The sequence below is a fragment of the Trichomycterus rosablanca genome, chromosome 1 (genome assembly GCF_030014385.1).
Source record: "Trichomycterus rosablanca isolate fTriRos1 chromosome 1, fTriRos1.hap1, whole genome shotgun sequence".
In the NCBI taxonomy this organism is placed as follows: domain Eukaryota; kingdom Metazoa; phylum Chordata; class Actinopteri; order Siluriformes; family Trichomycteridae; genus Trichomycterus; species Trichomycterus rosablanca.
The window spans coordinates 50,472,016-50,485,644 of record NC_085988.1 but is presented as its reverse complement, the minus strand read 5'-3'; the positions used below and the strand labels follow the sequence as shown (position 1 = coordinate 50,485,644).

At 38.1% G+C, this 13,629-nt stretch overlaps 1 protein-coding gene across 1 annotated transcript; it reads right to left on the bottom strand.

Annotated features, from left to right (window-relative positions):
• Positions 1–9: 9 nt before the first annotated feature.
• On the bottom strand, positions 10–13,629 carry rtcb (RNA 2',3'-cyclic phosphate and 5'-OH ligase). Its single transcript, XM_062994099.1, has 12 exons — positions 13,468–13,629; positions 11,155–11,233; positions 10,904–10,971; positions 10,556–10,655; positions 9,752–9,908; positions 8,530–8,686; positions 8,282–8,441; positions 4,648–4,823; positions 2,723–2,911; positions 1,695–1,805; positions 1,484–1,603; positions 10–432 (listed from the first exon to the last, which is right to left on the bottom strand). Exons 1-12 carry the CDS (start codon positions 13,558–13,560, stop codon positions 325–327), a joined length of 1,518 nt encoding a protein of 505 aa, XP_062850169.1. The 5' UTR covers positions 13,561–13,629; the 3' UTR covers positions 10–324.

Genomic DNA, 13,629 nt, shown 5'->3' with positions numbered 1-13,629 from the left:
GAAAGTTGCTTCAATGTATATCTTTGCTTTTATTTACTTTCATTTATTATTATTTAATCTCAAACCAAAGTTCCATTTCAGCTACTTGCTTTTATAAAGTTAAACAAACAAACAAAAAAAAAATCATAATCTGGTAAACTTTTTTTTTTTCCCGTTACAGACTGGTACATTTGTTAAGCTTGTCTCTATAACGGAGTGCAGAAGCCTGTGCTGACAGCACAGCCGCATTTCCTTTCCACATTTCTAAACCATCAGTTCAGTTGATCCACCCGTGCTCTTTTGGCTTAACCCTGCAGCTCTGGTGCCGAGTCGTCCGTGTTGTGTTTAACCCTTGATCACGGCAATGGGTCTGAGCTTGATGGCCTTTTTGCTGATGCCTGCATTATGGCACGTGTCCACCACATCTGTTACGTTTTTGTAGGACTCGGGAGCCTGAGAGGTTAAAACAATACATGTTAATTACCAACATTGGTTAGAAATACAGTATAATTTTGAAAAAAGGCAACAGGGCTTTATGCTAAATGTGTATTTTTCATATCTTAAATATTTGAATGTACAAAATCATACACTGCTCAGCCATAACATTAAAACCACCTCCTTGTTTCTGTACTGTCCATTTTATCAGCTCCACTTACCACATAGAAGCACTTTGTAGTTCTACAATTACCGACTGTAGTCCATCTGTTTCTCTACGTACCTTTTTAACCTGGTCAGGACCACCACAGAGCAGGTATTATTTTAGGTGGTGGATCATTCTCAGCACTGCAGTGACAATGACATGGTGGTGGTGTGTTAGTGTGTGTTGTGCTGGTATGAGTGGATCAGACACAGCAGCACTGCTGGAGTTTTTAAACACCATGTCCACTCACTCTGTTTGACACTCCTACCTAGTTGGTCCACCTTGTAGATGTAAAGTCAGAGACGATCGCTCATCTATTGCTGCTGTTTGAGTTGGTCATCTTCTAGACCTTCATCAGTGGTCACAGGACGCTGCCCACAGGGCGCTGTTGGCTGGATATTTTTTTAGGTTGGTGGACTATTCTCAGTCCAGCAGTGACAGTGAGGAGTTTAAAAACTCCCATCAGCATTGCTGTGACTTATCCACTCATACCAGCACAACACACACTAACACACCACCACCATGTCATTGTCACTGCAGTGCTGAGAATGATCCACCACCCAAATAATACCTGCTCTGTGGTGGTCCTGGGAGAGTCCTGACCATTGAAGAACAAATAGCTCAACGAAACTAATATACAAGTGGTTTCTCCAAATTCAACAGAAAATGACTACTTTAGTCTAAGAATTATTTAACGAAGTGTGTTTAATACCTAATAGAGCACACTATTTCTGTTATGACCTTCAGTAAATATGATGTGTAGCCAACACCATACACAGACATTCTTTATTAAAGAATACTTGTGTAAGTTAAGATCAGTTTGGCCTAAGACACTATGTGCTTAAGCACTTGTGTGTTTCTCACCTCCTCCATGACCAGTTTGGGTGATGCCACTCTAATAGCAATGCCCATGTCAGCCAGTTTATCCAAAACATCCTGAAAGTCCAGGTTCCTGCGGGATTTAGCTCGGGACAGTGCTCGACCCTGCAGGTAAAAAACGTACAAGTTTTATACTCACACAGATTTTTTTTATGCTCATTGTTCCTGGCAATGATGCAATTATTTTCCTACTTACAGCACCATGGCAGGTGGTGCCAAACGTTTCAGTCATGCCCTGTTCGGTGCCTGTCAGCACATAGCTGCAGGTGCCCATTGTACCACCAATCAGCACGGGTTGACCAGTCAACTAGAGAAAACAGAGCAACATTAACTTTAATTCAGCTCACCACTCCAGCATAGCAGTAAAAAACTAATGGAAAGCTTTTCTTGGATAAATGTGTTATGAACAATCATGAAAAAAAAACAAAAGTCTCATTATGTCTGGCAAAAAAGCAAATACAGCATTTGATCATTAAAACTTCATCAACAATCAACCCTGGCAGCAATAGTGTAATGGTGTGGGGTGTTTACTTCATCAGGACCCACTAATACTTAGTGACTGATGCTCTCCTTTAAAGGGGGTTGAACTCGAATAATTTATCTGTTGGCTGAGCCTAAAGTATAACTGGATTATGAGCAGGACAGCTGGCCAAAACACAAAAGCAACTTTAAAAGTGGTTAAAAAACACAATTCTAGTACTTAACAAGCAGCAAATGCCTTAGAAACAGTGCAGTGTTTGTTTAAAAAAAAGACGTCTTTTATTTGTTTATTAGGATTTTAACGTCATGTTTTACACACTTTTGTTACATTCATGACAGAAACTGTAGTTACTCAGTACACAAGATTCATCAGTTTAAGTCTTTAATGTCAAACACAGTCACGGACAATTTTTGATCTCCAATTCTACTCACGTGCATGTCTTTGGACTGTGGGAGGAAACCGGAGCACCCGGAGTAAACCCATGCAGACACGGGGAGAACATGCAAACTCCACACAGAAAGGACCCAGACCGCCCCACTCGGGGAATCGAACCCAGGACCTTCTTGCTGTGAGACGACAGTGCTACCTACTGAGCCACCGTGCCGCCCAGACATCTTTTAAATTTCTAATCAGTGTTAAGAAATTTTAAACCTTTGCTGTACAGGTGGTATTTAAAAAGGCAGTTACTTTTTTGAAGAAGGTGACAGTGTTGTATAGCTTTGCTCCTTAAATGAATGAAATACCTGGTAGTCAACAGCAATGAGGGGGTGATGAGGGGGAAAAGCACGTGTCGAGCCCTTGCGATGAACCAGCAGTGTTTTCTGTTTACCGTCCACCATGTGCTCCTCCACTTTAGCAATGTTATGGGACACATCATAGATGACATGCATGTCCAGGTCATCTGGTGTGGTGTTAAACACTTTGGAGACAGCCTGAAGGAGGAACCAGCAGATTTTAATTACAAACCCCATTTCCAGAAAATTAGGGACATTTTGTAAAATGCAATAAAACAAGAATGTGATTTGTTCGTTCTCTTAAACCTTTATTTAATTGACAATAGAATAAAGAAAACATTTCCTATGTCTTTACTGATCAACTTAAATGTATGAAGGACAGAGAAATGTTAATGACACATTTTGTATTAATTACACTTTTAAATCATTTGGAATTAAAGGTACTAAATGTTGCAGTTTTGCAAGTGGAGTTTTGCCCATTCTTGCCTGATACAAGACCTTAGCTGCTCAACAGTCAGATATCACCGTTGTCTGTGATTCTCCTCCTCATATTTAATTCAATTTGAATGCTTTACCACAGCTTCATCCCTACATCCGACCGGCCAACAGCACCCCTGGGCATTTAAACCTAGCGTAATTTACTGCTGTGCCATCAGAGTGCTTTCTCATCATCATGATGTGCCAAAAATTTTTAATAGGAGACAGATCTTTACTGCACGCAGGCCACTTTAGTTTGTTAGTTTGTTTTTATAACGCCATGTTGTCACAGTTATGATACTCACGGCAAGAATCGGTGGCCACTTAGGTACACACATTCTTTATCTATGAAGCTATGCTGTTGTAGCATGTGCAGAATGAGACCTGGTATTTTCTTGCTAAAATAACCTTCTTGGGGAAAAAAATAGATGTCACCCATGACCCCTCTCTACAGTTCCAATATACATTTCTGTGTCAGTGGTATCAACACATATGCAAGTTACCCATGCCACGGGCACTTATGCAGTCCACACCTTAACAGATGTTGGCGTGTGAAGCTTTTACAGACAGCAGTCAAGACAGTCCCTTTTATATTCGCCATGGAAAACACAATGTCTGAAATACGAACTCAGCAAACCACAGGATGTCTCCACTGACTTTAGTCTATCTGAGATGAGCTCAGACCCAAAGAAAATTAATGAATAGTTTTATGTTTGCCTAATAAGTTGATTTCTTGATGTAGCGGTAGACTGTGTTAATTAACAATGGTTTTATGAAGTACACCCAAGCTAATGTAACTTTATAACAGTAGCATGACTGGTTCTCATGCAATGCTGTCTAAAGCCTCAAAGCCACACACAATCAGCAGTTTTGGCCTAACCTTACATGGAATGAGATTTTACCAAATTTTTAGATCTTTCCACAATATTCTATACAGTAGATGGTTAACCTAAACTATTTGAAATCTTGCATTAAGCTTTTTTGAACTGACTGAATTATTTATTAAAGTCTGCTGTCTGTGGCTCACCACTTTGCACCAAAGATTTTGATGGTTCCTCCTTTTATACCCAGACATAATACCCTCACCTATTACCAATTCACCTGCGTATTGTGGAAAGTTTTAAAATAGTGTAATTTAAAGCTGGGACAGTAAAAAGAATAGAAAAATGTTCATAAATTTAAGCACGCATCAAATTTTTAATTTATAAACTTACAAAATGCAATCAGATAGGTCAGTAAAAACAAAGAGTCGTTAAAAAGTTGTTTTAAATGTAAACTAAACAAATCGATTTTACCAAATTTTACCAAATTTTCTGGAAATTAGATTTGTATATAAATTAGTTAATACATTTATAATACATACAAGATACAGAACAAGGAAACTTCTGAAAGGATCTTAGGGATTCTATGTAACTTACTCAGACTGGGCTTATTGGTAAGGATGAAACAGAATTTACCTGACGTGTGAGGAAGGTCATGGAGGAGCGGTTGACCCAGGCGTAGTTGCCTGCAGCCGCCATGCCCTTTAGGTAGTCCTGGCCTTCAGCCGAACCAATACGGGCACAGGCGAGCTGTCTATCATTTACTGTTATGTTGTCACGTTTCATCGCCTTTTCCATGGCCACCAAAGCATCTTTAAAAAAACAACATGATGTAACTTAACAGATGCCATCAATCAAGAGTATGTGGACAATCCTTATTGCACATAATTCTTCTTATTGCATATTCAGTGCTGCAGTGTTTTTGGCCTTGACCTTTTAAGCACAGAGATTTTTTCAGGCACACAATGTTGTGATGATTTTAAGCCCTGCATAGATTTATATCACTTAGCAGACTTACATTTGAAACCAAAAGTCTATTCAATAAAAGATTAAGGGTCATGCTCAAGGGCTCAACAGTGGCAACCTGGCAGTGGTAGGGCTTAAACCAGCAACCTTGTGATTACGTCCTGAATAAGTTCAGTACTTTATATGATGAGCTAGCACTTACCTTGAACTTAAGCATTCTCCAATTATATATATTTTACATTTGTCTTTAATTGCCATGTCTCTACTTTTTTGGTACATCCTGCAGGCGTTAATTTAGATTTTATTAACAATAATTAATAAGGTTGACAAAATTAAATTTTTTATGCCTTGCTTATACACTGCCTGGCCAAAAAAAAGGTCACCACCTGGATTTAACTAAGCAAATAGGTAAGAGCCTCCCATTGGATAGTTACTGCATGGGTGATTATGTTTCAGCTGGCAACAAGTTATTTAACCCTAACTGATGCAGTGAGTAGCTTCTCATTTGCTATACAACCATGTCAAAAGACACATCCTGTGGTCATGGAAAAGATGGTAATCTCTTTTAGAAGGGTCAAATTATTGGCATGCATCAAGCAGAGAAAACATCTAAGGAGATTGCTGAAACTACTAAAATCAGGTTAAGAACTGTTCAACCCATTATTAAAAAGTGGAAGGACAGTGGGGAAACATCATCTTCGAGGAAGGAATGTGGTCGAAAAAAAATCTTGAATGAACGTTTGGTGAAATCAAATGGTAGAAAAACTACAGTAGAACTCAGGGATATGTTTAATAGTGAAAGTAAGAGCATTTCCACATGCACAATGCGCAGGGAACCCAAGGGATTGGGACTAAACAGCTGTGTAGCCTTAAGAAAACCACTTGTCAGTGAGGCTAACCGGCAAAAATGGCTTTAGTTTGATAGGGAGCATAAAGATGGGACTCTGGAGCAATGGAAGAAGGTCATGTGGTCTGATGAGTCCAGATTTACCCTGTTCCAGAGTGATGGGCGCATCAGGGTAAGAAGAAAGGCGGCTGAAGTGATGCACCCATCATGCCTAGTGCCTACCGTACAAGCCTGTGGGGGCAGTGCTATGATCTGGGGTTGCTGCAGTTGGTCAGGTCTAGGTTCAGCAACGTTATGTGCCCAAAGAATGAGGTCAGCTGACTACCTGAATATACTGAACGACCAGGTTATTCCATCAATGGATTTCTTCTTCCCTGATGGCACGGGCATATTCCAAGATGACACTGCCAGGATTCATCGGGCTCAAATTGTGAAAGAGTGGTTCAGGGAGCATGAGACATCATTTTCACACATGGATTGGCCACCACAGAGTCCAGACCTGAACCCCATTGAGAATCTTTGGGATGTACTGGAGAAGACTGTGCGCAGTGGTCCAAATCTCCCATCATCAATACAAGATCTTGGGGGGAAATTAATGCAACTCTGGACAGAAATAAATGTTGTGACATTTAGGGCTGGGCGATTTTCACGATTAATTCGGTTAATTCGCATGAACGTTTTCACTCGATGTTAGAATGTGACAATCGCGATTGTTTACATACTTTATATTTTAATTAAAATACCAACATGTCACGAAGCAGAAACTGACCAGACGCTCGCGGAATATAAATCAGGGAAAGTTTAATATAAAAAGGGTGAAAACAGTGTACAAAATCAGGTAGAGTCCAAAACCAGCGAAAACCAAAACAGTAAACGGAAGACAACAAGGATTATACACGGTAACGGTTAGATTCAGTAATAAGGAGCGCAAACACGATCGGCAAAACGAGACACAAACAGAAGAGTTTAATTCAGATTCACTGAATCAAACACCGCTGAACTGAATCAAAATACGGAGACGATGAGCCCGATCAGGAAAGTAACGAATTACATTTACTCGCGTTACTGTAATTAAGTCGTTTTTTTTTTGTGTACTTGTACTTTTTAAAGTAGATTTTACAGCCTGTAATTTTACTTTTACTTAAGTAAGTTTTGTACTAAGAATTGGAATTCGCTACATTTTAAATCACATCCGTTACTGAGTAAAAAAATCGCGTCTGGGAAACTGCTGCAGTGAATTCTGCGATAGGGAGTCGTATCTTTTGTTTCGGTTCCTTTTAAAAAGTCGTATGTATGTAACGACTCCTAAATGCGCGAATCGGTTCCTTTATTTTGGCTTAAAGGGTCGTTCAATAGAATCGAATCATTCTACGACACATAATAGTGGTTAATACAGTTTGAAAGTTTTATGGGACTTAAATGACACATTACACATCCTTAAATGTTTAAAATGTTGTATCCACCCCCCAAATCACAAGAGGACAAAATCAAAGCTGAGCTGAGTGATCACTTGATGCCCCCCCAATGTAGATACTGATACAGACTCACTCAGTGGTGGAAACAGCACAGTACAGGCTCGTGTTCCTTTTAAGAAACCTGTAAAGAACTTTTTGTAGTATTTTTCCTAATGTAAGGAGGTTCTGCTGAACATTATTTAAAATAAAAGTTGTTTGTGAGCTATTCTTAGATATAGATAGATAAGGATATAGATAACTTAGATCTATTTTGTTTTAATTATTGTGATATCGTTATAGTTATAAAGTTTGAGTCCCTCAAAAGGATAATTATAGGTGGTGCTGTTACTATTTTTGCACTTCTGCAGCCTTTAATTACAATGCAAAAAAATTTATTTGAGTCTTATTTTAATTGCATTATACAAGAACAAAAAAAATCGAAATCGTAATCGACAATCGGGTATAATTTTAAAATAATCTAGATTTTTTTTTTTTTTGCAAAATCGCCCAGCCCTAGTGACATTGCAGAAGCTTGTGGAAACGATGTCACAGAGAATGCGTGCTGTAATCAAAACTAAAGGCGGTCCAACCAAATATTAGAGTGTGTGACCTTTTTTTTTGGCCAGGCAGTGTATATGTATTTTTTAAATACATGTTAAATACAGTGTATATATTTTTTTAAAATACATGTCAAGGTGGATTTACATCTGTTTTTAATTTCCAATTTACACACTTTTCCAGCTGTTGAGGTTTGTAGTGATTATTATAGTATATAGTGACATGATTATAAAACAGTTGAAAAAATAATATAAAAAAAAAAAAACACACAAAAAGACACCTTGGGGACAAAGCAGTCTAATGGCCTGAGTTTATGTTTTAAGGGCAGTATCAATGGTGCACAGCACCAGGGTTATTAGACATCATACCAACACCCACTTGTGGAGACACTGAATGACATAACATGTTTTTCTCTACAACAGCTTTACTAAAGTAAAACACCCACCTGTGGCTACCTGATGCCCCAGTCCTCGACTCCCACTGTGGATCATCACACACACCTGGCCCTTATGATCAATGCCCATCTTCTTGGCTGCATAGTCATTGTAGATCTCATCCACCACCTGGATCTCAGCATAGTGATTCCCTGCTCCCAGAGTCCCAAGCTGTAGTATGATAGTTAGATGGAGTAATGACATTTATTATTTGTCTTTCATAAATGTATTCAGCACTGACGTCTGTGTAAACATGTACCTGTGGCAATCCTCTCTTTTTAGCTTTGCCAGACACCTTATTTGGGTCAGCCTGCAGCATTCGGCCGTATTCCTCACAGTGCTCTTTATCCTCGGCCCAGGCGTATCCCTCCCTCAGAGACCAGTCCATTCCCATCTCCAGAGCCTCCTCTAGGTCTCTACATGTACACAGCAGGAAATGGCATATATTTGAATGGATATATTTAAATTAAAAAAAATTTAATCTTAAACCTACTATTCACAAAAGTTATCATACTTGATCTACCAATACTATTTTGGATATTCGTAAGTCTAGACTTTGGCTTACTTTGCCTATAAATTCATTGCAGTATGAACCCAAGATATTTCATGTTTTGTCTGGTCAACTTTCTTTCATTTGTTAATATACCTCCATTCCTGCATTTCAGGTCTGCAAGACATTCCAAAAAAGTTGGGACAGAGCAGTTTAGCACTAGTAATGAAGTAAAGAAAAAAACAAAACAAAATAATTGTGTAATTTCAAACAGGTGATGAAAACAGGTGATTGTGATTATGATTTGGTACAAAAGCAGTATCTATGAAAGGCCAAGTGAGGAGCTAAAATGTGAAAGATCATTGAAATCTTTGAGCAACATATGCTGCCTTCAAGACATCATCTTTTCCAGGGACGTCCATGCATTTTTCAACAAGACAATGCAAAACCACATGCTGCACCACATTACAAAAACATGGCTTCAGAAGTAGAGGGTACAGTTACTGGACTTGGCTGCCCATAGTCCTACCTGTCACAAACAGAGAATGTGTGAAGAATTTTGAAAAAAAATAAAAAATGAAGACAACCCTGTACTATTGCACATCTTAACACGTTAGCAAGAATAATGGGACAGTGCCAAATATTCAGTACCGTTAGTGCCAAAATGTCTTAAGTGTTGTGAGGAAGAATGGCAACATTACAAGTGGTAAATGCTTTACAGTCACAACTTTTTTGTTTGCAGGTTGCATGTTGTAGGTCTAAGCAGTATTAACGAATAAAATTAAATAGACCAGACAAAACATTCACACATGGATTTCATGGCCTGTTTTTCCCCTGACAATGCAGTTTAAATTGTGGGCACTTATATACTCCAAATTATGTCCAATCAATTCCAATGGCAACAAGGGTCTGAATACACCCTTTTCTATCTTGAGATTCTACAGTTGCAGCTTAGATAAGATCATTAGCCTTTAGTGGTGTTAGTATTTACTTGGCATTCATAGGAATGACTCCTTTGGATCCCACTCCTACAGGGATGTGGTCGAAAAGAGCCTGAGCAAGCTGCTCCTTCACCGGCTGCACATCTCCCTCATCCAGGTTAGTTCTCAGCAGACGCACCCCACAGTTAATGTCGAAACCCACACCACCTGTACAGATCAAGATTCACATACAAGACTGCATTCACATTGACAATCCACTGACAAGATTGGTTCTTAAACCGTTTAATACACACTAAATACTATAATAAAATCAATGGCATCATAGTGTTTTCATTTTTTACAATGTGTATGTATATGTGAACACAGTCTTAAATCTTACTCTGGTGTAGATGGCTGTGTTGGGACACTATAGGGAACTACCACTAATTTTAATTATTTTTAACTCTGTCTAGACTGGACTAAAAATAGGTCCATTCTATAAAACTAACAAATTTCAATCAACATTGATAAAGTTAAGTGGTCATAGTTGGAATCAAAGGTTATCAATAAACCGATTGAGATTAAAAGAGGTGGTAGTCATTCAACCAAATATTAGGTGCGCAGTATATATTTATTTTTATCCTGCAGATTTTAATAAATTTTCTCTAAAAACATAGAAGCTTACAAAAGAAAATACATTATAACATGTTTGGAACTTAATGTTTAAAATTTCAGTCACAGCTAAAGAATAGCTGTAAAAATAACTGAAATATCATGACTGCTAGAGATAAATGTTATATGCGCATAAGGTTGAACTGTAATATATGTGCTAAAATAAAAACAGATTCCAAATAGTTTTAATTCAATACACATACCTGGCGAGACAACTGCTGTGGGGTCACTCATGTCAAAGGCAGCCATGTTTCCAATAGCAAAGCCATATCCAGAGTGAACGTCAGGCAGGCCGATGGATCTCTGTACGAGACATGCTTACGTAAATAATGTGGCATAATTACTGAAGAAACTAATTTTTACTGACTGCTTTAAGGTTGCCGGTCTTTCCAAGACCACAGTGGCCTTCATTTCAAAATTAAATCTGGCATAACCTAGGCCTTTTTAGAGTTGGTCATCCATTCAAATTAGACATCTAGTCAAAAAGGGCCTTGATTATACTCTGAAGCTGAGAGACACTTTATAACCTCTATAATAAATAACACACTCACATGCACGATTCCCGGCAGGGCCGCCACATTACCGATCTGCTTCATGGCAGGCAGAAATCCACCAATGCCTGTAAGCACAAGGGTCAAGTCAACAAAGAATGGTTTTATTGATATACGCTATATGGTCACCAAAGCCACCATTGTCCCACTACATAGTGTGCATTGTTTAATAGTATGTGTATTTCAAATATAACAACTTCCTGAAGCTACTTGTTTCGTTTAATAATATTTATACTGATGAGTAGAAGTACCTCCTCCACGACATGCGTTCCGCAGCTCCTCGAACATCAGCTTCTCCAGTGCATCATTTACATAGAAGACACCCTCCACCTGAAGATGCACATGTTTTAGCAAAGAGGGACTAACAAATGTCATAAAAGTAACCCCGTAGTGTGTCAGTTAACTATACAAAAAAGTTCGCAAGAACTTATAAATGAACAATTACATACGTATAGCTATTCACTTTAAACACTCTACTGTAGCAGAGCCCTGCCTTAGTTTTGGATCATGGACAGAGGACCTTACATTTATTTTCATAATTAAACAGATTAAATATCTTTGTTCCATTAATTAAGGCACGTCCAGGCCCTGACACAGCAAAGTACCACCACACTACACTGTGCCAGAGCAGAGTCTGGCTGTTGGTACACTGTTTCTACTCAAAGCTGCTAAATCTGTTTCTTTTTTCACCAGATTAGACCATTATTGTCCGAAGTGTTCCAATTTATTTGTCTACCTATTAAACGCCAACTTAAAAGGCTTGCAGATCCTTTTTTCCTGTCCCATTTTAACATGATCTTACATGACACAAAAAGCCCTATTTACCCAAGACTACTAACATTTGTTTCATTTTAATATCAGTAACTAATCTCTTTAGTTTTCCCTTTTCCCTTTATAACTATTTTTGAGAAGCCTAATAGTAGTAACCTAAACCAAACTAGTCATACAAAAAAGTTCTCAATGTGGCATATTTATTTCAGTTTTACGCCACTTTATACACGATTGTGTTATTTATGGCATTATCAGCATTATTTTTAAGTCGTTTTTCCTTGTTTCTATTTGTCCATTTATATTTTTGTTTTTATTTTTGTTTCTGCCAGGAAGATATGTGTAGCTGTTGTCTCTCTTTGGTGTATTTGGGGCATTCGATCAGAATATGCTTTATTGTGAGCAGTGTTTGGCATCTTTCAGTGTGGCATAAACAAGAAATGCATGCCTTAGCAGTAAAATACAGTCTTGTTTGTTTATTAGGATTTTAACGTCATGTTTTACACTTTTGGTTACATTCAAGACAGAAATGGCAGTTACTCATTACACAAGATTCATCAGCTCACAAGGTTGATGTCAAACACAGTCATGGACAATTTTGTATTTTCAATTCACCTCACTTGCATGTCTTTGGACTGTGGAAGGAAACCTGAGCTCCCGGAGGAAACCCACACAGACACGGGAAGAACATGCAAACTCCACACAGAAAGGACCCGGACCGCCCCACCTGGGGATCGAACCCAGGAACCTTCTTGCTGTGAGGCGACAGTGCTACCCACTTAGCCACCATGTCACCCCTTGTAGTAGTAACCTAAACAAACTAGTCATACAAAAATAGTATTTAAGAATCAATGTGGCATATTTATTTATTTATTTGAGTTTTACACCATGAAAATATGTGTATTGGTGTATTTGGGGCATTCGATCAGAATATGCTTTATTGTGAGCAGTGTTTGGCATCTTTTAGTGTGGCATGAATAAGAAATACATTATTTAAAAGGCAGTAAAAAGGCAGTCTTGTAAATTTTACCCAGTTTATTACACACCGAGACATCATTAGTGTAGTTCTTTTCCATGCTCGTCATCAAAGGTTTTAAGAAATAAATAATCACATGTTTTTAAAGCTCTGGCATTACACAGTTTTGTGACTGTTTCCCTTCCTGTATATGTGCTTCATATATTTACATACAAGCCCTAATTTTCATAAGAAAGGTTTCAACCATGAATTCTAGCTTTGGGAAGCTTCTGACGTCAGAGTTTGGTTAAGACCAAATCAGAGTTGCTTACTTTTATTATTTTTATTTTTTATTATTATTTTATTTTATTAGTTATTCTTTGGAACTCTACTAGATGAAATTTCACATATTGAAGTGCTAATACAAGCTGTTAATAGGTCAGTAACATAGACAGAGGCGTCAAACCCATGTAAATAGGGTAGTATAGAATGAATTTATTGTGCTATTCAATGAAATGGATTTTGAACTGGAAACAGGTCCGGGTGGCTACGTGGCTTCATGACACCTTTCAAAGTCCTCTCACAGTATAAATAACTTTAAAGCCTAAGAGGGGTTAATAAATAGTTTATGGTAAACCCAATGTTGTTTACAAGCTAGGTTTTTTTTTATCTAAAACATATATAGACCCTCAAATTGCAAAAATCGTGTATTCTAACACAATCCATTCAGATCCTGTATATGTAGTGCACTGATATAGAGAGAATGAATGCATTTGGGATTGAACCTGAACCAAAAAGTACGTCACAGCACGTTTCTGTATGTAATGACTGAATGATTTACCTGCATGTTTGGAACAAAACCCTTCTTGATTCTCCAGCAGGTCTTATCGATCTTATCCAGATACTGTAACTCATCATTATAAGAACGACTCATTTTTCTAGATAATATTTTAACCTAACGAAGAGTCAATTCATTCAGATCGATATCAGCTAGAAAGCTAGC

Coding starts and splice junctions, on each gene's coding strand:
- rtcb (XM_062994099.1), bottom strand. CDS start 13,560: ATGAGTCGTTCTTATAATGATGAGTTACAGTATCTGGATAAGATCGAT. Junction 10,656..10,903: donor CCCTGCCGGGAATCGTGCAT/GTGAGTGTGTTA, acceptor TGTCTCGTACAG/AGATCCATCGGCCTGCCTGA. Junction 9,909..10,555: donor CACAGCAGTTGTCTCGCCAG/GTATGTGTATTG, acceptor TGATCTGTACAG/GTGGTGTGGGTTTCGACATT.